The 23,403-nt window shown below is 42.4% G+C and overlaps 1 protein-coding gene across 6 annotated transcripts in view; it reads left to right on the plus strand.

Annotated features, from left to right (window-relative positions):
- The window catches only part of NEK11 (NIMA related kinase 11), a 203,233-nt gene that overhangs the window by 152,224 nt on the left and 27,606 nt on the right, over window positions 1-23,403 (plus strand). For 5 of the 6 annotated variants that reach the window (XM_033132582.1, XM_033132583.1, XM_033132584.1 and 2 more), the window contains 2 exons: window positions 95-155; window positions 15,851-15,947. In XM_033132582.1, coding sequence (XP_032988473.1) covers window positions 95-155; window positions 15,851-15,947 — 158 coding nt within the window. Of the gene's footprint in view, window positions 1-94; window positions 156-704; window positions 784-15,850; window positions 15,948-23,403 lie in introns of those variants that run through there. The other variant, XM_033132587.1, reaches the window with a different exon arrangement.

The following is a 23,403-nucleotide window of genomic DNA, read 5'->3' on the forward strand; positions in this document are numbered from 1 at the left end:
GTCTTCTGTTTTGCCTAAATGTGACAAGAACATTTTTCATGTCATTGAATATTCTTCTACCATACAAGGAAGTAAATCTCTCTTGTTTTGACAGGGAAGTGACATTGAAGCACTGGTCAGGTGTTTGGAAAACGTCTTGGGTTGTACCTCTCTGGGTGAGTAAGTTTCTTCAGATTCCAAAATATAATGATCCTTACTGAATCTGGTGGAATACCCCAAAATAGAAAGCTTTGAAGGGAATCTTACAGATATTTCAGCCCAACCTCCCCATTTTACAGATGAGAAAACCGAGACTCTCAGAAGTTGCGTGTCTGGCTCCAAGGCCGGCAATCCCAAAGAAGAATTGTTTATTATTATTGTAAATGATCCTCAGTCTCCAAGGATGAAATAATTGAAATTTAGTGGTCCATTGTGATCCAATTGTGGTCTAGCAGGGCTTCATAACAGGTTTTAAGGTTTCCTCAAAGAGGAATCTCTCCACCTCACTCATCCTGTAGAAACAGATTGCATTCAGTCAAGCTGGAAGGACCATCACTCTGAAGGTCATTTAGTTATTGGAAGAGGTTTGGTCCAAAAAACAAAGCTGAATTTTTTTTTTATCATTGTCAATCTCAATATATGGGATTGCTATGCTCCAAGGATAAAACCTTATATCTTTGTTTCTTCTTTTTTTAATCCGAAAAACCCACTGTGATAACGTCTAGCACTGGATGAGAAGTTGTCGTACCTGGCGTGGATAGAAGTACAGAGAATATTATTATAGGTTCTGGGTGAAAAGGAATGAAATTTTTTTTCTTTGAAATTTGATTGTGAGTTTTTATTTAAAATTTTTCAGTTGTGTGACCAAATGGCAGGAATAAAGATTCTGTTTTTAAGTGTGCAAACATTTACCACTGTTTTATTAGGAGCGTTACGTATGATGTATAGCCTCTTTTCTAGCTTATTCCACATCTCTGTGTGCAAAGCCTCAGCTATAACACAGCTCCCTGATTTTTTTCTCCTGACCATCACCATGTATTCAGTTGCACATCAGTAATACTTATTAGGTACGTTTAACTCCCAAGAATGGACTTGAAGACCTGGGAGGCTTTCCTAAGCCAAATCAGTCTCTCCCTCCGGACTTCAGATTAGATCAGTAGTTCTCAAACTGGGTTCCTTGGGAGCCTCCAGGGGAGGTGCCCTGAGCAGCACGAGCACAGAAGCCCTGTGTGCCCTGCTCGTCTCTGTTCCTCCAGAGTCTAACATGGGGTCTGGCACGGAACAGGCACTTCACATATGTTTTTACATTTTTAAGAGAGATGAGATGAAGATCCTCTTCCTTTACCAGCTTCCACCAAAATAGTTTCACTTTTACTCATCTGTGTTATAAATTAGATTTCTACATATTAGATTGTGTCTTGAGAAAGATTCTGTGGCAAAATATTAACACTGGATTGGATGTATGATATGGAAATTCCCTTCTGAACTGTATGATTTTATAGAAACACGAAATAAAAACACACTTTTTTCTCTGCCTGGAGATCCACAAAGTGACAGAGAAGGAATATGGGATATAAACCTATAGAAACAAAAGGAACAGGAGAAAAGATGGGAGCAGGCCAGAGCTGTTAGTGCATAGAAGCCATGAAGAACTCTCCTCATGTGGTCTTATAGGGAATGAGACTGCTGAGTTGTTAGTATCTGTTTTGCTGTAACTACATTTTTGTGAGCTACGCCAGCTATCACGATAGTTAGAGCTAATTAATTGTTGTGCTTGTTAATATATGTAAGAATATTAACGGGATCCAAAGGATATTTTAAGCTTAAATATGTCAGAGTATAAACCTCGTCACTTAAAAATGAGACCTCTGTGAACTGAGCGAGGCTTTGCTCACATTCAGCTTCAGCTTGTGCGTTTTGGAAGTATCCAGTTGTCCGTTGAGCATATTAAGATGTTAAGTATCTTCCACAAACACCTGCAAGAAATTCTCCCCACCTTTACCAAGAGAAGGAAGAACAAACAGATGCCAGTGTCCTTTCTGGTTATTTGGGCCAAACACGTTTTAACTCTGTAGCCCTGAAAATGTGTGCAGTGGCTTGACCCCCATCCCCAACCCCAGATTTTGTTTTATTTTTATTTAAAACAGGGACAGTGATGTTTTCCCTTCTCATATCACTGCAGAGTAGAGAGGATGAATAAGTTAGCATTTGTGTAGCCTCAACAGATTCTGAATTAGAAGGTGCCCTTTTGAATACCAAGTTCAGTATGTTAGTTTCCTCTGTTTGTCAAGGTCATTTTAAATCCTTTAGACCAGTGGCTCTCACACTTGAGGCAGCATCAGAATCACCGAGAGGGCCTGTGAAAGTGTACGTCTGGCGCAGGCCCAAGGCTTTGTATTTCTAACCAGCTCCCAAGTGATGAGGACGTTCCAGGTCCAGACCACACTTTGGGAACCATGGCTTTGAAGTCCGTAAGCCCCCAAATTCTTATTGTGCACACCTACCCCATTTGTAATTCAAATAAAACATAACTAAAGTATAAAATTAAATTTTTGTTTCCTAAAATGATTGAGAACTTGCCTATGAGCTAAAATGAAAACAGCGTCATTCTAGTTGTTTTCCGTCTGTGTGTTGGGCTGCGTGGAGCTGGACGCAAGAGTCACTGAGCTTCCTGGGAACCAGTATGTGCGTTTGCCTTATCCTTCTCATCTTCATCAGACGTTTGGGGCGGCTCCTGGCTTCAGGGCACTGCCTAAGGAGCTGGATGTTGAGACCTTTTTGGATCATGGTCCCAGCCATCAGGGGGCGTCCTTGACAAAGTAGAGAAAGCTTTGTAACAATACAAGAGGGTACCCACTACCCTGTTTCCCCGAAAAGAAGACCTAGCCAGACCATCAGCACTAATGCATCTTTTGGAGCAAAAATTAATATAAGACCCGGTCTTATACTAAAATAAGACCGGGTCTTATACTATAATATAATTAATATAATATAATGTAATGTAATGTAATGTAATGTAATGTAATGTAATACAATACAATACAATACAATATAATATAATATAATACCGGGTCTTATATTAATTTTTGCTACGAAAGACGCATTAGAGCTGATGGTCTGGTTAGGCCTTATTTTCGGGGAAACACAGTAGGTGCTTCTTTCACACATGGAGGACATATTGTCCCAAATGGAGGCACCTCATTTCTGAAGCCCTAAATTCCTCCTGAAATTTCCCATGGAGTACAAGAAACAAGGCCAGTCGTGAACAGGACACTGGGTGATCCCAGGTAGAATTAGGAGACAGTCAAGAATATAGGCCGTAGCCGTTTCACCAAGGGCAGATACTTTATTTAAAACATGATATTTCTGTGGTTGAGATGTGTGTCCTGTCTCCCTGCCCCTTCCTTACAAATGTTTATAAAACACATACAGTAAGCCAGATAACATAGAGTGATGAAGAAAACAAGGTCCCTATCTTAATGAGCTCTCAATTTAGTTGGGGGGTTGAATAATTGCATGGCACTGTGACGAGGACAGTACATACTGTGGTCGAGAAGAGGAAATATTATGTAGAAAGGATCAGCAATGTGAAAGCTCAGAGGTATGAAACCACTGAGTAAATTCCTGGAACTATCAAGAAGTCTGGTGCTGCTGGAATATAAGGTGTGAGGAAGGGAGCAGCAAACCTGGACATATCGGGCCAAGGCCCTGGAGACTCTGGTATGCCAGGTTAAGGAATTTGATCTTTCTCCCGTGCATTAGGAAACCCTGGTTTTTAAGCAGATCAGAAAAAATCACCTTTAACAAACGATAAAGAGGATGCTTTGAAAGGCGTGACTTGAGATGGGGAACTGGTTCTCGTTACACAGACAACGGATGCTGTTACTACGGTAACTATTCAGGCCCATCACTGCTCAGTAAGAACAGAAGATGATCCGTGGCTTCCTTCGCATCACACTTAGAAAGAACAATTCAGTCAACATATTTCTTAGTAACCAGATTGTAAACCAAGGCAACATATGAAGTTTCACATTTTTTGATGTTTAGGAAATTAGCTGTACTTCTAGGGAGAACACATCAGCAGAATGACACAAGTCCTTGGTGAGCTATATATACAGAGGGTGCCAAAGAAATGTATATGCATTTTAAGAAAGGAAAAAAGCTGTATTAAAATTGTAATACTCAATATATACTGACAACAAAAGATGAATACAAGTCACGTTTGACTTCTGCAATTCTAAGAGGTGCTCAAAATGGTTTCCATCAGTGGAATTTTAATACAGTTTTACAAAAATATATACATTTTTTTGGCACCCTCTGTATACAAAGGCTTGCTTTGTAGATCTAAACTGGATATTGTCACAAAAGTAATTAGAATATAGCAGCTACTTCAAAAGCTCTCTGCCCATTAAGTTTCCTTTAACATGTTGACATTTTTTTATCAGTTTGGCTTTTTGAAATGTTATTACCCCTGAATTCTTCCTCTGAACTTTGGTAATAACTATTTAATCTCTACTAAACAACATGACTGATACAGACCAGAGAGGCAATAGGACTTCTGAATCCCGTAGAATCTTCCTTTGCTTAAGCTCTTCAAACTCTAAGCCATACGAGTATGCATAGGGATCACTGACAACCATTTAACCTTGCACTATTGTGCTTTTCACCTTGACAGAAAAGAATTTCTCACAATAATTAGGATGATTTCAACATAGTGTTTTATCCTTGGTCACTGACACATTGAAACCCCTACATGTGGAGGAGAGGAGGGATATTTTGGATCGTAGACAACTTGGATCATTTTGATGTGAACGCACGGTATTTATTTGCCACTATCCCTTCTGTTCATGCATTAGAGAAGTGTAATATTTTCCACGAGTTCTTTAACAGATTCAGAATTAGTGGCCCTTTACAGAAAACCTGCTATGTGCCAGACACATTCACGTGGCAGATGTGTGGAGATGGGAAGGCGGTAGGGAAAAGGCTCTGTAATATCAATAAATCCCTAAAACAGTACTAGTAACCATTCTTAGTAGTATCCTCTTAGCAAAGGACAGCCTGTATATTACTGTTACCTACAAAAAAAGTTCCAGTAATCGAGTTGCCCTAAGAGAGAAACTCGACAGTCATGCGCTCATTGACTGCTCATACATTACGATTTCAGCCAAGTCAACACAGTCTGTCGAGGAACGGTGTTGGCTCACAGTGACATGTTAGGCCTGGGTCCTGCCACGAGAGGCTTCCATTGCAGAGAAGAACTAAGGCGGAGGTCTGTACAACCAGGAGAGCAAGGATTCCTAACATGGGAGTATTGCTTTTAGTTGGGGAGATAGAAGTCATCAAGGAAGCTTCGGGGAGAAGGTAGCATCTGAGAGGATTCCTGACGTAGGGTAGATGTGGCCATGAGGAGATGAGGCCCTGAGCTGGAAGGGACAAGACGACGAAGACACAGCCAGAAACAGGCAGGAGCAGACAGGCTTTGCTGGGGGTGGGGAGCGTCCCATTTGGTGGTGTTTGCCTGAATTGTCACCCGTGCAAACATGACACGAACTGTCTGGGGAGCGAATGTTTATTATTTTTCCTAAACAAATAAGGCTTCCTTTTACTTGGAAAAGGTGTTTACTAGGATCTTTACTATCTGATACCCTTTTGTGTGGACAGAAATATTCGCAGCCACTTGCTCTTGACTTAACATTCAGTGTATTAAGCTAAATTAGCATAAAGATATTATTACTTTTTTCTATCATATGTGTTGAAAATTGTTGTCCAGACTACTTTATGTTTATTTTGTTTATTGTTTCTTTGGAGTATTTTTTGGGTAACGGAAATTTTACATTTTTTATGTAGGCAAATATGACTATACATTTATAGATTGTAGCTTTCCTGTTCTTTTTTTTAAAAAGAACTTTATTTATAGACTCCTAGATTGTCTTCCAGGATTTTTATTGTCTTACTTCTCACACTTGAGGTTTTTACATAGGTAGACTTTATTCTTTTCCATTTAATTAAAATTTTCCTTTTGTCAGGACCACTGTAGGGTACATAGAGGAATGCCGAACATAGTTCATTGTTTTCAAGGAATTTCCAGAAGCAATTCAACATCTCTAGACTAAATGACTAGAACTTCAGGCGAAGTCATGCACACCAGATGAGGGGGGCAGATGGCATGGGCGAAGCGAGTGGTTCTCAAGCTGTAGCGAGCACCAGAATCACCAGATCACTGAGCCCAGCCCTAGAGATTCTGACTCAATAGGTTTAGGGAGTGGGGCCTGAGAATCTGCATTCCTAACAGATTTCCCAGGTGATGCTGATGCTGCCAGTCCAGGGACCACACTTTGAGAACCACTGAGGTAGGAAACCAGGAAAGAAAGGCCCCTCACTTCCAGTTAAGGCTTTATAAAGAATATGCTTACTTTGGACAAATTTTAGTAAATTGAATCAAGTTTTTAATAACGGTATCTCACATTCAATCTTTAACATCTTTATGACCTATGAAGAGAGTGCTATTTACAACCTAAGAAAGGGTTTTCTTACAACATTTAGGTTATACTAGCCTGAAAGAATGAAATATTTTTGACCCAGCAAGTCTGTGTCTGGGAATTTATCTGAAAGAAATCATCAGAGTTGGGTGTAAAGATACACATACAAGGATTCTCATGGCAGTGTTATTTACAACAGTGAAAAACTGGACTCAAAATAAATTCCTAGCAATGGGGTTTAGCATGTCTTTTAGAACAAAGAAGTTCTTTACAGTTTATTAAAAATGATGATGTAGTTACATATTCATTGGCATGAAAGGTGTTATAAAGTAATAAAGTATACAAAACTGTCGTTGATACACACACACACACACACACACACACACACACACACACACACACAGATGCATGTGGAAATATCCAAGTGTTAATAATGGTTCTTGGAGCAGCTTTCCCCTTCTGTGTTTTCTAATTGGTCTGCAATGAACCTGGATGGCTCATGTGTTTCTTTTCTATTAAAAGAAGAGGGAAGTGCTGAGGCAACTGCTTTAAGTATTCTAATCAGTCTTGAAGCCAGCCCAGCCTGCCGTTACAAAAAAGCACATTTCATTTCTAAAGCTGAGATTCTCCGCGTGGGCAGTCTAGAATACTTCAGCTCCCCAAACACTGGCTTCTGTCTCCACGGGGTAGGCACAACTGAAAGTAAGGTCTGGCTTTCACAGACCTCTTCTTAACCTATATACACATTTAATTGCTTAGTAAAAAACAAGACACTCCCTTTTTTTGTTGTTTGTTTGTTTGTTTGTTTTACTGATAGGTGCTGTTCCTAGAGGCTGCTTCTGGTATATTCGAAAGGAAATGAATGTTTTCAAACCCCTGAACTCGTGTTGTTTTTAATCTTCTATACAATTCAGTTGAATATTTGTTGTGTGAAATAACTGTGTGATAAAAATAGGAAGTTTATTGATTGCCTATCTTCTGGCATTTATTATCTCCCCTGTAGATAGCAAATTTGCTTTCCAAGCTGATCCACTTTTCTCCAACTAATTTAATTTTGGTGGAGGCAGTGGGGCGCTATGTATTGAGAAGCTGTCCTGTGCAGAGCACGGAGGTGGGTGTCTTGGGATGAGGAGGGGAGGCCTCGTAATACATTTCCCTCAGGCCTTTACCAACAACCAAGCGCCTTTATAGAGATCATGGCATTTAAGTTTTACTAGATCCCCAAAAGTTTGATTTTGTTTTTCTTTTGTACAGGTGAGGAAAGTGAGCCCTAGAAGTTTGGTAACTCACCAAACATCCTCTAAGGCAGCTCACACACTCGCCCTCCTGCCCCAGTCTGCTTCCCTCCCTCTGCAAGCATCTGGGGGTATTCTCTCCTGCATCACCATCTTCCCCTTTCCTCCTGTCTGTTTCCTTCTCCAGCTTCCTCACATGGTTTGGCTTGGATACAGCTGCTGCTGCAGAGCGGACAACGGCTTCCTCAGGCGGTGGCTTCTGCCCTGTGCCTATAGATACAATTCTCTGAGCGAGCTGGAGACGGTAGGGGGAGGGGTAGGAACGGTTCCAGTTTTGTCCTTTTCATGATCTCTTTTATCAAATACTCAACTTGTTAAAGGCACCAAGACAACCACCTCATTGTCCCCACACCCTCTAACCCCAGGACCCAGGTCTCATGGCCTGGGTTCTTCAGGAAACAGCCTCTGACCTGGAGTTAAGTGGGCAGGACGTTTATTGGGGCGTGCCCTCAGGATTGACCCCCATGGATAGGAGGGGATGGGAGCAGGATGAGGCGGAGGGCAGAGTGGAGCAGTGACCCGATCCTGACAAGCCTTGCCCAAACCCATGGGGCACTCTGGACACATCAGAATTGTCTGTGTGGGCCAAAATGGCTGGCTTCCTACCCCTCCCATGATCGGTCATTAACTGTGGGCCACGTGAGAAGGGCATCATCTTGGACAAGGCAGCTTTCTGCCGCTGAGGCAGTTCCTGACGGGCCCACAGCTGGAGGCTGTCTGTCTCCAGTGCTCCCGGCAGCTGTGCAACAAGTCCTTCTTTGAAGGGAGATGTGGGCAGTGTGTCTCCAACCCTGGGTTGTTGGGATAATACAGTTATGACAGAGAGCAGCCTGCTTTGCACATTCTTAGGCAATTCTATTGAGAACCTGAGGTCCACTGTCATCACAAGAGAAGCTCAAGGAAAAATCTTCACACAGATGTGAGTCAGCAAAGCTTATCAGCAGAGTGGATAGCTTTCCCAGTGCCCTGCTGGCTCATGGACGCTCTTCGAAAAACCCATGGGGCCCTCATCTGAAGAGGGAGAGAAATGAGATAACAGATGTAATGTTCTCCCCAAATTTTAACCTTTGGAGGGGTTTTGTCTGATGATCTGATATCTTCCAAATCACCACATGAAAATCCTTATGTGGATGTGGTCCGTCTGGGGGGAGGATTAGAAAGAGCATCCATTTGGAAGTCAGGAAGCCATGGTTCTGGTCCTGGCGCTGACCCTCCCCTTAGGGCTCTGACCTTGCGCAAGCCATGCTGCCTCTCCTAGCCTCATGTTCCCATCCATAAGACACAGTGATTTGGCTCAAAGAGGTCTGTGATCACTTCCAGCTCAGAATCATAATGCTTCTCTATCATCCAGACAAATCGTGCTCACTACCTATTTTTGTAAATAAAATTTTACTGGAACACAGTCATAGTCATTCACTTATATATTGTTTTCACGCTACAATAGATGCGGCAGAAATGGTTTGGCCTGCAAAGTCTAAAATATGTACTACTTGGCCCTTTATAGAAAAAGTTTGCCAACCCCTAGATGAATCTTCAATCGTGTCTTATTCCAAAGATTAGGAGGAGACATAACTGGTCTAGAGGATATGCCTCGGCAATAATTTGGGCAAAGAGGGCTGTCTTCAAATAGGAGTACTTAGGCAATTGAGAGGAAGAGGAGCGTTAAAGCAGAGTAGGTGAGAAGCACTGTAATTGTGTTGTGCACCAAGGGCAGCATCTGCAAGGATTCCTGAGTAAGCAGTGTCCCAGGTGCCGAAGAGATCTCGTTTGCCAAAACATCCAGCCCTGCACTCCCTGCATCCGATCTTTGTTACCCACGAGGTAGGGTGTTTAGCAGGGAGGGCAAACGTAGGTTTCTAAGACCAAGGTCATTTGTCCAGCAACTGAAATGGATAAAGGGAAATTTGGAAGAAATGAGAGAAGAACCTCTCTCTGCTGGTGAAATGCCAGAATCATCAAGCTGTCACTCCTTCAGAGAAAATAGCTTTGCTGGTAAGAGACCTTATACGTAGGAGGGACTCCTGAAAATATTGCTGTTATGAGCTGTACTCTGAGCTCTTAAGAAACACAGCTTCTAGTTGCTTAATGTCTCTTCATATCATTTTGTTCTCATCGTGTTGCCAAAACAACCCCATGGGGTAGTATCAAGTGTTTTAATCCTCATCATCCTATAATTCACAGGTGGGGAAAGAGACTGCAGGATGATTTTGCCTGGTGTTCTGTAACACCTGTAACACCTGTAGCGTTTATTGCTGGTCCCAGCCATTTTACCTCTTAACATTTTTGGTCCCTTTGATGGCTCTTTATCTTTGTTAGTGTAAGTGTTGCCTTCCCAAGTAAATTCTATCCCGCTGAAGGTCCAGGGAAATGTCTTCTACCAGATCACAGAATGTTTAAATTGAGAGAAGACCCTCAGTCTCATGAAACCACTTAAATATAAAATGAGGAAAGTGAGACCCAAGGAGGTGTCCCGAGGGCCATGTAGCTGGTGAGAGGAGAAGTAACACAATAACTGTGGTTCCGTAACCTGAAGGCTGCTTTTTCCACAGACCCTCATTATACCTCTTTGTATTCCCTGTACCTAACATAGCTTCTTACATTTATGTGTTCAGTGTACTCCTGGTGACCATCTAGATCAGGGGTGTCCAAACTGCGGCCCGCGGGCCAACTGCGGCCCACAATCCATTTTTAATTGGCCCGCAGCAAATTCGAAAAATATACTTAGTTTACTTAAATAAACCAGGTGAGGCAATACGTACTTCACCTCGAGTGAGTGGCCTTGCTGTTTGTGTATTTTACCGCAAATGGCCCTTGGTAAAAAACGTTGAAAAAAGTTTGGACACCCCTGATCTAGATAGATAAACTGTCTTCCCCAAATGATCGTACGCTTTTTATGGGTTAAGGACTACAGCTACTATTTACATTACCTTTGCTTTTTAACTCCCACCTTTTGAGCATCTAAAATATATACCTTATCTTAAGAAGCTAGGAAGAAAAAAAAAAGACAAGCAGATTAAACCCAAAGCAAGCAGAAGGGAGGAAATAATAAAATCTAAGTGGAAATAAATGAAATAATAATAGAAAAACAATAGACGACATCAGTAAAACCAAGCATTAGTTCTTTAGAAAGAACAACAACAACAACAAATGTATACATCTTTAGCTGTACTGACCAAGAAATAAGAAAGAAGACTCAATTTAATAAATTCGGCATGAAAGAGAAGATATTACTACCAACCTTAAAGAAATAAAAAGGGTATATCAAGAGCACATTATGTCAGCAAATTAGAAAGCGAGATGAAATTTCTAGAAAGACAGAAGACCAAAACTGATTCAAGAAGAAAAAGAAACTGATCCAAGAAAAGAAAGAAATCTGAATAATAGATCAAATTAGTAATTTTAAAACTTCCAACAAAGAAAAGCCCTGACTCAGATTGCTTCACTGGTGAATTCAAACATTCAAAGAATTAATACCAGTCCTTCAAAACTCTTCCAGAACATGGATGGAATAGGAGAGAAAACTTCCAAACTCTTTCTCTGAGGACATTCTTTGATACCATAATCAGACAGACATCACACAAAAAATAAGAAAAACTACAGACCAATATCCACGTTACATCCACTAAAACGACTACAATTAAAAAGCCAGAAAATAGCAGTGTTGGTAAAGATGTGGAGAACCACATACATTGATGGTGGGAATCTAAAATGGTGCAGCCACTGTGGAAAACAGTGTAGTCATTCCTCAGTAAGCTACATGTAGAATTACCATAGGATCCAGCAATTCCACTCCTAGATATATACTCAAAACAATAGAGAACAGATACTTGGATGCCAATGTTCATTGCAGCGTCACTTACAATATTCAAAAGGTGGGAACAAACCATGTGTCCATCAACAGATGAGTGGATAAACCAAATGTGATCTGTCCTTTTAATGGACTATTATAAAATAGAGCCTGATACAGGCTGCAACATAGATAAACCTTAAAAACATTACGCTAAGTGAAGTAAACCAGATGCAAAGAACACATTCCACATGATTCCACTTATATGAAGTATCGAGAACAGTAAAATGCACAGACACAGAAAGTAGATTAGAGGTTACCCGGGACTCGGGGGAGGGGAGAATGAGGAGTTACTGGTCATAGAGTTTCTCTTTGGGGTGATGAAAAGTTTTGGAAATAGTGGTGATGGTTGCACATCATAAATATACTTAATGCCATTAAATTATACACTTTAAAAACTGGATTAAGAAGTTAAAAAAAGATAAAATCTGTGATCAAGGAGCTTACTAACTAGTTGAAAAGGGTAGGGGAATAGAGGAAGAGATTCATATCTATAACTGAGAGTATTAGAAAGCAAATGTGACATGTAGCACCTCAGCTAACACCTAGCACAGTGGTTGACAGAGAGTGTATTCACTGAGTCCTGTTAGTTGGGAAGCTGAGAGTCGGGTGGCTAACATCTAGGACTGTGGATTAAACAAGGCCTGGTTTCCGGTTCCAGCTATGAGTATGTGATGTATCAGCCGTCTGAACTTGGGTAAGTTGCTTAATGTCTCAAACTTCACTTTTCCTCATTGAAAATTGTGCCTACTTCACAGGAACCTTACATGAGATAATACAGATAAGATGCTTAGCAAATGGCCTGGCACTTGTCTCCTCAAAAAGTTTATCCCTTGTTGTGTTGTTGTTAGATGAATTGGACCGTATTCGTATAGAATTGAAGTTTAAAAAAGACTGTAGACCCAAGCCCTGAAATACAAGTCACAAACCTGAGACAGGAAGAAAAAGGAACCTAGGGTGGGAAGGTGGGGTGAACAGTTGAAAGATGGGATCAAAGAACGCGCAGAACAGCCGAGAGCAGACCATGACAGTGACCGGAGACGACAGGAGTAGAATTTGAGGGAGACGGACCCCAGGCTGAATGACGCAAGAGGGGAGAGTGGAGTTGGTGTAAAAGGCAACTCAACGGAACCAGCAGCCAGTTTTGGCACCCGTCTGCAGTCCCACTGCTACACTACAAAAGGTCCTACTTGTTCAGGTGCAGGGCGTGATGGGGTAGGGCAAAGGAAGAAAATGCTCACCTTGTTCCTTGTTCCATTTTCTGTCACCATCTTGTACATTTCTGTCACCACTAACAGGGAAGGGGGTGGGGGATGAGGGCAAGGGGGATCAAATATATGGTGATGGAAGGAGAACTGACTCTGGGTGGTGAACACACAATGGGATTTATAGATGATGTAATACAGAATTGTACCTGGAATCTATGTAATTTTACTAACAATTGTCACCCCAATAAATTAAAAAAATAAATCAGTAAAACACCATAATCGCTCCAGAGAGAGATGCAGAAGAAAGAAATCAGATTTCCTCTTGGTTTTTGAACAATGGGCTGTCCATCGTCATGTAGCTCTGGGCCCCACGAATTACGTCGCTGGTCTTGCTACTCAAAATGGGATCCCAGGACAGAAGCATTGGTATCACCCGGCAGCTTATTACAAATGCAGAATCCCAAGCCCCCCTCACACCCGCTACATCAGTATCTGCTCCCTGGGTGGGCAGGTCCAAGATGGCAGCCTTGGAGGATGCCCGGGGTGATTCGTATCACGTGAAAGCTTGAGAAGCACCTGGGATTCAGTGATCTTATAGTGAATCTGTGATTCCAGCCCAATTGTTTATATCATGATTGCCAAATGTGTTGTCCTTTTCTTTGATGTAAGGCAACTGCTGTTCATATTGGAAGGTAGGATGGAGAGGGAAAGGCTGGCCGATAAAAAACACGGGACAAGGAATTGCTCTCCCTACCACGCTTTGCCAGCCACATTGCTTAAAATTCTACTTGCCCTATTGTCCACTCTGAGGCTCAAGGCTCAGCATCTTTCCCACCAGTGCTGAGAGCCTTGCTGAGGGGAACAGTGGCTAGATTAACATAAACTGCAGCTCCTGGAAATTGCTTTGACCTTTATTTGCATAAGCCTTCAGGACCTGCCAGCTCTCTCTGGAAGAGACAGGAGAGCAGCACCTTCCTTTCATTCTTGGCAGAGCGGATTTTTGCGCTTGTATATTACTTGGCATGGTGTAGTTGGTTATTGTTTTAATAACTTTCCAGGTTCCAGGAAAGATGATTATAAAAAGCAACCAACAAGAACATGAAATCGACCCCCATGCCTCCCTCCCTCCATCCCCCCCACAAAGCCTTTTCTGGAGAGAAGCAGCTACCATGGCCAGAGCTGGCGAGAAAGGAGAAGCCCATGAAGCTGCCATCTGATGACAGCGAATGCTGGGGCAGGTTTCCTCTCAAGACGGGGAAGGGGTAATCTCTAGGAGTGAGAGAAAGGGGAGCAATCAGTTGCCAGTACTGGTGTCTTAACGTAGGGGCATAACAGGAGATGTACCAGGCAGGACAGGTTGTCTATTTAACTTATTGTAACGTGTCCTCTGCAAAGTTCAGACCTGTTGATGCAGTAATTCTGTATCTAAGGATCTAGACTGAGAAAAGATCAGAAAGTCGGACAGAGTTAAGTGCAACACTTATCTCCATGATATCAATAAGAGCAAGAAGTTCAGAGAGGGATGCATGCCCCAAGGAGGTGTACAAAAGAAGGCTGTGTGTGAGAAATATTGGAATTTGCATTTAATTTATTAAATTTAGACATCTAAAAACTATGAGGGTATATTTACAAATTTATACTGAAATTTATAAACTTAATAATTTATAATTAAAATAATTTATGAATTTTAAATAAATTTTAAAAAATGAACAGCATGTAGAGTTGCCCCTTGGTTAGAGAGAGCACGGGTGTGTGCTGGGCACTTAGTGTTATACCAGTGAATGAGATAGAACTAGCCCCTGCCCTCACGGAGTTTACATTCTGGTGGGAGAAAGAGAAAAAGCAATAGTAACCGTATCATTACAGGGTGAACAGTACTGTTATTGGTGCTATGCGAGTACAAGGGAGGACCAACTATCCCAGCCTTGGGGAATCAAGGAGGACTTCTTGGAGGAAGTTACATCCAATAATTATATTATATTGTATTGTGTTGCAAGTACTTTATTATATTGCATGGCCCAAATATATATACACACATATATAAAAAGCTTTACTGATACCCAAAGTGGGGTTTGTCTCTCTCTTCCTCATGTGGTCCCTAAATCAGACAGTCACGTGTTACATGAGATCTGTTGGGAAAAGAAGGGGAATTTCACAACTTGGGGTGCTTCTCTGACACAACAACTATGTGGATATAACTTATAAATGAATATTTGGGAGCTCAAAGATTTTTTTTTTCCCTGATGGGGTGTGAGGCACCTTGTGGGAATGCACAGGAAGAGCTCTGCCCCCAGCTCCAGGGAGGACCAGTGTGCAAATCCAGCTCTGGATCGCACTGAGCTCTGGCTGGGGTCCCGCCTTAGCTTCTCAATAGGAGGTAGCGTTGTTTCGGTCGGTGGACTATTTCTTTCCCTTCAGTTCCAACATGTTTTACAAGAGCACCCAGGGCATCTCCGTAAAATCTGTGGCTCACTCAGCGGATTTCATTAACAACTCTTTACCTTCTGAACCCCACTTTGGCCTTCTGATCCGTTCTGCTGAAGTTCAAGGCTGCAGATGACCCACTGGTCAGCATGTTGCTTTCTATTGCAAAAAAACTCATGCTCACTCGTGGGGTGAAGGGAAAGGGAAAACTAAGTTTATGAACAAAAATTCCTCATTCGTCAGAAGCAAATATCCACACCTGCTGATGCGACTGGCCACAGATTCCCCAAGAATGGTTGCTTCTCTATGGATATGTCTGTCCCCGGCTTTCTAGTATAAAAAGCCAATCTTTTAAACAACGGTGTTCTGTTTAACTCAGCCTTTTTGAGAGCGGCTTGGTCCTGGAATTCCTTGCACACATTAAAAGTGTGAATAATCTTGTCATTTGGAACAGATCTCCTGAATGTGCATGGCATACTTGAATTCTTCTTTAGTTAATGTGGCATTACCTTGTGGCAAAGGTGCGTTAGCTGCTGTTTTTCCTGATTGCCCTTGAGTGTTGCCTCAGAGTTGTTAGAGTGCTGATAAAGTCAATAAGGGCTGTGCATTGATTTTCAGACACAAGGACTGTCACCAGCGCAGCTCCAGACATGTCCCCAGGACCAACAGTTTTCAACAGCGCGATGGCCGGAACCAAGATGAAACGCATGAAGGAGTAAGTACCATGTTGCCTGACCCCTAGGAGCCTGCAGTATTAGAACACGATGACAAAGGGTGTGATTCATGATGCGATGCTATTCTACTTGTCTCCACAAAAATAGCAGCTATGTTTTCCTGGATGCAACAGTGAATGGAATGTGCGCAAGCTCAGTTGAAAAGGCCTGAATCTGCATCAGAAGCCATTGCTGTCCCCTGCTCCTCAGAGTATTTTGTATGTTGGAATCCTAACCCCAATGTGAAAACATTTATATAGCTTTTTTTTTTTTTTTTTTTGATATGCACAAAGAAATGCCAATTCTCTGGGAAAATGTGAAGTTGTTGAGTATAAAAGCTGACTATTTACCATCCTCCATCACTTGGCTTCCTGTTACTGGCCACTTCTTACCCCTGCTGGGAAAGCACTCCACTAATGAAATTCCCCTGCTGGGGCACAGGCAGGACTCTGGCTCTCAGCAGTTGTTAGGTGGGCCACTCAGAGTCGTTGGAATGTCAGCAGAATCACAAGGAATCAGCACGGACTTCCTTTCTGACTGAGTCATTTCCATGTACACTTGAAGAGAGGTTGCTGTTTATTTATGGATAGCTGGATGGATGGATGGATGGATGGATGGATGGGCCTTTGTGGCTTCACGGGTCTCCTGAAGCCTCTATCCTCAGGGCAGGGTTTTCTGGTTTGTGGTTGAAAAGTGCTTTCTTCCACCATGAGCTGGAGTTGATTCCAGGCCTGGCCCCAGGCTTCCTTCCACTGGAGGCCAAAGAGTGAACCTGTGGAATGACAGCTGGTTCACTTTCAGTTCTGAGGCTAGTAAGTGACACACTGTTGCCAAGGAACCAGTCCTTTAATTTACACAGGCCAACGTGCCAGGAAAGGCTTGTTCAATCTGAATGAATACTTCTCTGGTCTTTATATGTCAAGTGATCTCTCCAGTGTCCTCCGCCATGCTACTTCAAGGGTGGGCCACGGATCAGAAGCACCGATACCACCTGAGAAATGCAGAACCTCTGGTCTCACCTCTCCTGATTCAGAATCTGTATTTTAATAAACGCTCTGGAGATTCATGCACATATTAAAGTTTGAGAAGCACAGACTCAAGAGGACTTTTACTTTGGGAGGAGTTTGTTAATGGAGTATGAGTTGGGATCAATCTTTTAAGTTAAATTTATTGAGATAATGTTGATTAATCACATTTGGATCAATCTTAATAAAAGACAAATCTTATGTAAAAATATAATTATGTTTTTTAAGGCCTCACTTTGGGGGGGAGCTTCTTGTTTTCCATTTATTTTATTAAGGGAGGGATAATTTATATCTAGTAAAACTCACCCTTTTTAGCATGTAGTTCTATGAGTTTTGACAAATGCATCACTTTTGTGTAATAAAGTTCACCTTGTTTAGTGTCCAGTTCTATCAGTTTTGATACATGCATATAGTCATGTAACCATCACCACAATCAAGATTTGGAGAGCAGTTTTCTCAACTCCCGAAACTCCCTTGTGCTCCCCCTTTGTAGTCCATCTCTCCTGCCTGACGGTTCCCCTGGAAATACAGTGATCTGTGTTCTGGCCCTGTCGCATCGCCTCGTCCAGAATATCATACAAATGGACCCATCCATAGTATCATGGGCCCAGTTGTACCTGCGTCGTAGTTGTGGACATGGATCTAGGCTCATGAACAGTCATTTGTTAGACCCTGCAGTTCCGAAGTCCTTTAGTCCTCACAGAAGAAAAATTGTCAGAAGGAGAGCCAGGTTTTGGGTTCAAGTCTCAGGCACCTAACAAGCAATTGTCCCTAAGGTTTCTGGACCCAGAAAACTTGCTCTTAGCGGTACTCGTTGCCCAGGAAATTCTGAGGCTGAACTTCCAGTTTCCCTTTCAGGGGCTGGTCAGGTTCTTGCCAGTGGACCAGAGTGCTTAGTGCAGGGGAGCAATGGGGGTTCTGCTCAGCAGGACAAAGTTCCAGAGATGGGACCCACCTCACGGAAGCTCAGCCTGAGAATGAGAAGCCACGGAGAAGAGTCTGGGGAGCTTTGGGGCCCATGTCTCCCATTGGAAGTTGATGCCCTGAAACACATCTGGGCCCTAAGAAATGTTCTGGATGACAAGAATGGATCTTCTTGTGGTGGCCACAACTCTGACTCACTTCTGCGTTGTCAATTCATGTAGGAGGCACAGGAGAAACAAAATACTTGTCTGCATAGACATGTGTCTCCCCTTGGGGGACTACACTTACACACATCTTAGGCTTCCTGAAGTTGTCCCACAGCTCATTGACGTTCTGGTCAATTTTTAAGGCTTCTCCCCACCCCTGTTTCATTTTGGATAGTTTCTATTGCTATGTCTTCAATTTAACTAATATTTTCTTCTGCAATGTCTAATCTGCTATTAATCTCATCCAGTAATTTTTTTTTAATCTCAGATAGGGTAGTTTTCATCTTTAGAAGTTTGATTTGTCTTTTTATATATCTTCCAAGTCTCTGCTTAACATGTTCAATATTTTCTTTAGCTATTTGAAAAAGTAAAATACAGTTATAATAATTATTTTAATGTTTTTGTCGGCTAACTCTAACATCTGTGTCATTTCTGGATTGGTTTCAGTTGATTTCTTTTTTCCCCTTATTATAGGCCATCTTTTTCTACTTCTTGATATGCCTGGCAATCTTTGATTGAATTTTATCTTGTTGGGTGCTGGATATTTTTGCATTGCAATAAATAGTCTTGAGTTTTGTTTTAGGATTCAGTTAAGTTACTTGAAAACAGTTTGATACTTTGGGGCCTTACTTTTCAACTTTGTCATGTGGGACCAGGCAGCAATTAAACGATGGATGATAATTGTCCACTACTGAGGCAAGACCCTTCTGTGGCTTTTTACCTGTGGCCAGTGAATTATTAGGTTTAATAATAGATGCCAGCTGCAGGTGTGAAGAGGCACTATTCCCGGCCCTAGGGGGCTCCAAGAACTAGTTTCTCTGGCCCCTCCACACTGTTCTTTCCTTCCCCTCAATAATTCCCTCACATTCACACACTGACCTGTACTTAGCTGCATCATTACTCTCTCTGTGGGGATATGGAGGCTTATCTGTTTCAAATTCTTAGAAATTGTTTCTGTTTTATTACTTTTATTTCTTAATTATGTAAAATGTTTCCAGGGGTCCAAAGTTAAATCTATAAAAAGACGTTTTAAAGAAGACCAGCTTACATCCTTGATCCCTTCCTTAATCTATTCTCTCCCTTCCCCAATAGGGAATCATTTTTCCAAATATTTTATAGCTCATCCTTTTATTTTTTAATTATATTCAAGTAAATACACCCTCCCTCTCACTCCTTAAGAAATCGGTGGCATATTATACACACTTTTGTCAGCTTCACTTAGCAATGTATCATAAGATTACTTCATAGTAATATATAGCAACGTACTTCATTCCTTTTTTATAGCTTCCAAATTCTCCTTGGTGTAGATGTACCATTTTTTATTCCCTGGGCGGACATATGGGTTTTTCCTGTCTTTAGCTATTACAAATAGTATTATAATGAATAACATTCATCTCTTTTGTTTTATTGCCTGTTTATCTTTCAGATAGATTTCTAGAGATAGGATTGCTTGGTCATAGGATAAATGCATATATAATTTGGGTAGATATTTCCAAGTGTCATTTTGTATTCCCACCAGCAATGTATGAACGTGCCTTTTCTCCAGTTTCCCCACAGAATATGTTTCACACTTTTGGATTTTATGTTTTTTTATTATGGTCATCTATCTATCTTTCTGTCATGTATCTATCATCAATCTCCTTTATAAATGTAGTCTTTCACTGTGGGGTCTATTTTACTTGTTTTTGGTATGTTTTTTTGGAATTTAGGAAGCTATATTTTCATCTCTCTCAGTAAACACACTTGAGAGTCAAGTATCCAAAATGTTCCGAAGTCTGTATTTGTAGTGGAAGGGAAGAAGCCACTTTTGGCCTCAGGTTTCAACTGAGATGTGCAACACAGCCAGAAACGTTGTCTATCGGGAGCCAAGTGGCGTGGCTCACACAGGTTACAAGAAGTGATGTTTTTGTTTTTGTTTTTGTTTTTGCATGTCGCCATTTAGCCCGTGATTTTTGTGTAAACGATCACAGTGAGGTGAAGGAACTCGTGCTGCTCTTAATCCCTCACCTGTAGGAGGAATCACCTACCCAGGACTGCTGATTTTGGTGCCATCAGTTAAATGATTAATGCCCAGAGACCACACGTCAGTGTGGTGACGTGCAGCCTCGTGGCCAAATGGGCACTGCTGCTGCTGTAAGTAGGCGTGTAACACAGAGCCTTTATTGAGGAAGATGAGAGTAAACATGGTTCCAGTGGAGCTGCCCAGTGCCCTGGTATGTTTTGAGGGCTACACTCGCGACTTACCTGTGTGAGCATGCCTGACACAGTGGTTTATGTATTTGTGTATGTCATAGAGACCCATCCTTGGCCAGATGGCACTTGTGTCAGCTGCTATGGCTACAGAACCTTCCTTGAGTGCTGCAGGGCTGCAGAGTTTGCTGGCAGTTTCATAATTGAACGCTTCATGTCAGCGGTTTGGAAAGGTCTTGCCAAGGTCAGAGCACAGCCCTGCGGGAGTGCCGTGTTGAGGGTACAAGTCCACTATTTAGAGGCTGCAGGAGGTACAAGGAGGTTCCCTCAGTAACACTGAGGTCAAATGCAGTTGGTTCAGTCTCAGAAAGAGGGCTCACAAGTTCTAGAAAATCTTTTTTCACTTTCAATCACGGGAAGACCTTGACCGAGGAAGGTCAAACTGAATGTGAGAAGCCCACGACCTTTATTGTTCTCCTCATTAACCTGATGTGCAGCTCCTGGCGCAGTAGCAATCACTTATAAAAAATGATGGTGGAGCTTTAAGCACTTGCTAAAAATGTTTCCAAGTGGAGTAGCAGGAGGTTTGTAATCGTGTCCGCTTAGGTTCTGAACTGGACCAAATCCACAGCCATGTTTATGTGGATGGAAGCCTGCTTTCAAGGCACAGCTCCTCTGTACCAGGGAGTGTGTTAAACCAGACCCCCTCTATCTCGAGTGCAGCATACCTGTGAGGTGGACGAGATACTCCGCTTTATAAATAAAGTGGTAGTATTTCAAGAGGCTGAGAAACCTTCCCTCTGTCACACAGCGAGTCAGTGGCAAGATTACATTTCAATTAGAAGTCTGGATAATTCTCAAACCAGTGCTGGTAACCACTGCCAAGGTGGGATGGCGACAGTAGGAGCTGAGCGACACACAGGAGCTCTAACGGAGCCTTTTAATCCACGTGCCTGGCATCATGCTCTCACTTGGTGGTCATAAATACGTGCCAACCCACTTTATAGACGAAGAGTCTGGGATACAGAAAGGTGAAGTAAGACACCCAAGGCCAAAGCCAGCATCCATGCTTGAGGTCTGCTGCTATCAAATTTTATGCCCTTTTGCATGCTTCTCTGAGTCGTTGGGTATTTAATATCTGAATTTTGACACCTTCTCATTCTCAGAGCCCAGGCCTCTCTTTTGTCAAATATATATATATTTGACATATATATATATATATATATATATATATATGATATATATATACATATATATATATATATATATTTGTGTGTGTGTACACACACACACACACACACACACAAAGAACTTACTATTTCAGGATTTCCAAGTGCTTTATGAATAAAGCTCATTTTCTGTCTCACTGATTGAAATAACCCTTCAGTGGAGAAATAGATGAAGTAATGTTTCTTTTCTCCTCCACTTACTAAATCTCATCGAAAAGGTGTTAGTTATGCCTCAAACATGCCTTTTTGTTAATGGAAGGTCGGTGTCAGGCAGCAGTTCTGAAAGAACCACTGATTGAAACCAGCATTTCAATTTCAAAACAACAACAAAAGCTCCTATGTAAGAGAGGCGTGGTGACCCACACAGAAGGGGCTCCTCGCCCAAAGAGCAGTGGTTCTCAATTTACATGTAAGACTTAAGAGACCTTTTAAAGAGCCAGGTAGACTTCTTACTCAGACCTTGAGGTCTGCAATCAATTAATGGTGCTTTTCTTGTGAGTCTGTTAGATGTGAGGTGGTAAGTGTTGTGAGAAACATGACAAGAAACATGACCTTACACCCTAGTGAGGGAGACTGGTCACCTGATGTGTGAGTCACAAGACTGGCGTGAAGGCCAAGTGGCCCCGTGTGGAGCCAATACCCAGGAAGTTCGGAGGAGGGGCCATCTCTTCCAAAAGAGTGGACAGGTCCACACACTGCTCAGATGATGCCCTCTCCATCAGATGGACCCGTTATGTCCGTTTCCCTGTCCCAGGAATGACTTAACCCCTCTCTGCGAAGGTGAGGCTCAGCCTTGTACCTGGAATCCGCCTATCAGCCAGCATGGCCTGCCCTTCCAGGTCTAGGCAACTTTGGCTCCAGTCTTAAGTCTATGTTCTATAGGAGTTCACAGCCCTTCCCAAGACATTTGCAAATCGCTGGGTATTGTGAATATCTCATCTTCTGTCTCTGGTGTCTCCATTCTGCATCAAAGGGTGAGACTGAAAATCTAACCCTTTATGCATTTTCCCTGATACTCCTACTCACCCAAATCACCTGCAAAGGCACTAGACTTGTTTTTATACACGTATATTTGGAAGCTGGTGTAAAAGCTTCATGTCACAAAGACTAATCATTGGGCATCCCTATGCTTAAAAAATGCTCGTTAGCCAGCTGTTGCAGGCAGACTCACTGCAGAGCAGGCTCTGAGATGATTTTCCTACAGAGAGTTTCCGGGGGTGGGGGGTGGGATCCATCCTTGTGGTGGGAGAGAGGGAAGCAGGACTGGGCAGAGAAGAAGCTGGGCCCTGGTATTGTCTCAGCAAGGCCCATCGACTGCACAGGAGGTGCCGAAGCTGGGATGGCCCTGCAAAGTTGTCCCAAGTGGGCTCGAGGGGGCTGAGCTCGACAGCCCTGCATCCCCCAGTCACTGGCTGCAGGAATGCGGGAAGGGGTGTGAGCCCTGGCAAGAGGTCGATTCCCATAGAGGGCTGCCAGCTGAGGGCTGTCTGCCAGGGACGCTCCCAGCAGCTGGGGAATGACTCTTTAGTCCTGAAGGGGGATCTCAGATTACAGCCCAAAGTCCACTAAACCCCCCAGTGGTCTTCTTCCCCAGCTTTATCCCAGTTTTTTGGCATCTCTTGCTTTCCTCCCTTTCTTAGGAGCAAAATAAAATGTTCCCATGCCGGGCACCTTAGCCATTTTTACATTTCTTGGGCTTTTGCTTACATCTGTTATATGTCAGCAGGATCTCACGGGCCCCAAAAAAGTCTTCTCTTTATATTTTTTCTAAATCGTGTGTGTGTGTGTGTGTGTGTGTGTGTGTGTGTGTGTGTGTACCAGCTGAAGTTTAACACATTTGTGCCCTAGATTTTTGGTGCACTTCAATAGTGATGGGGGCATCAG

This window comes from Rhinolophus ferrumequinum, chromosome 17, assembly GCF_004115265.2.
Source record: "Rhinolophus ferrumequinum isolate MPI-CBG mRhiFer1 chromosome 17, mRhiFer1_v1.p, whole genome shotgun sequence".
NCBI classification, from domain to species: domain Eukaryota; kingdom Metazoa; phylum Chordata; class Mammalia; order Chiroptera; family Rhinolophidae; genus Rhinolophus; species Rhinolophus ferrumequinum.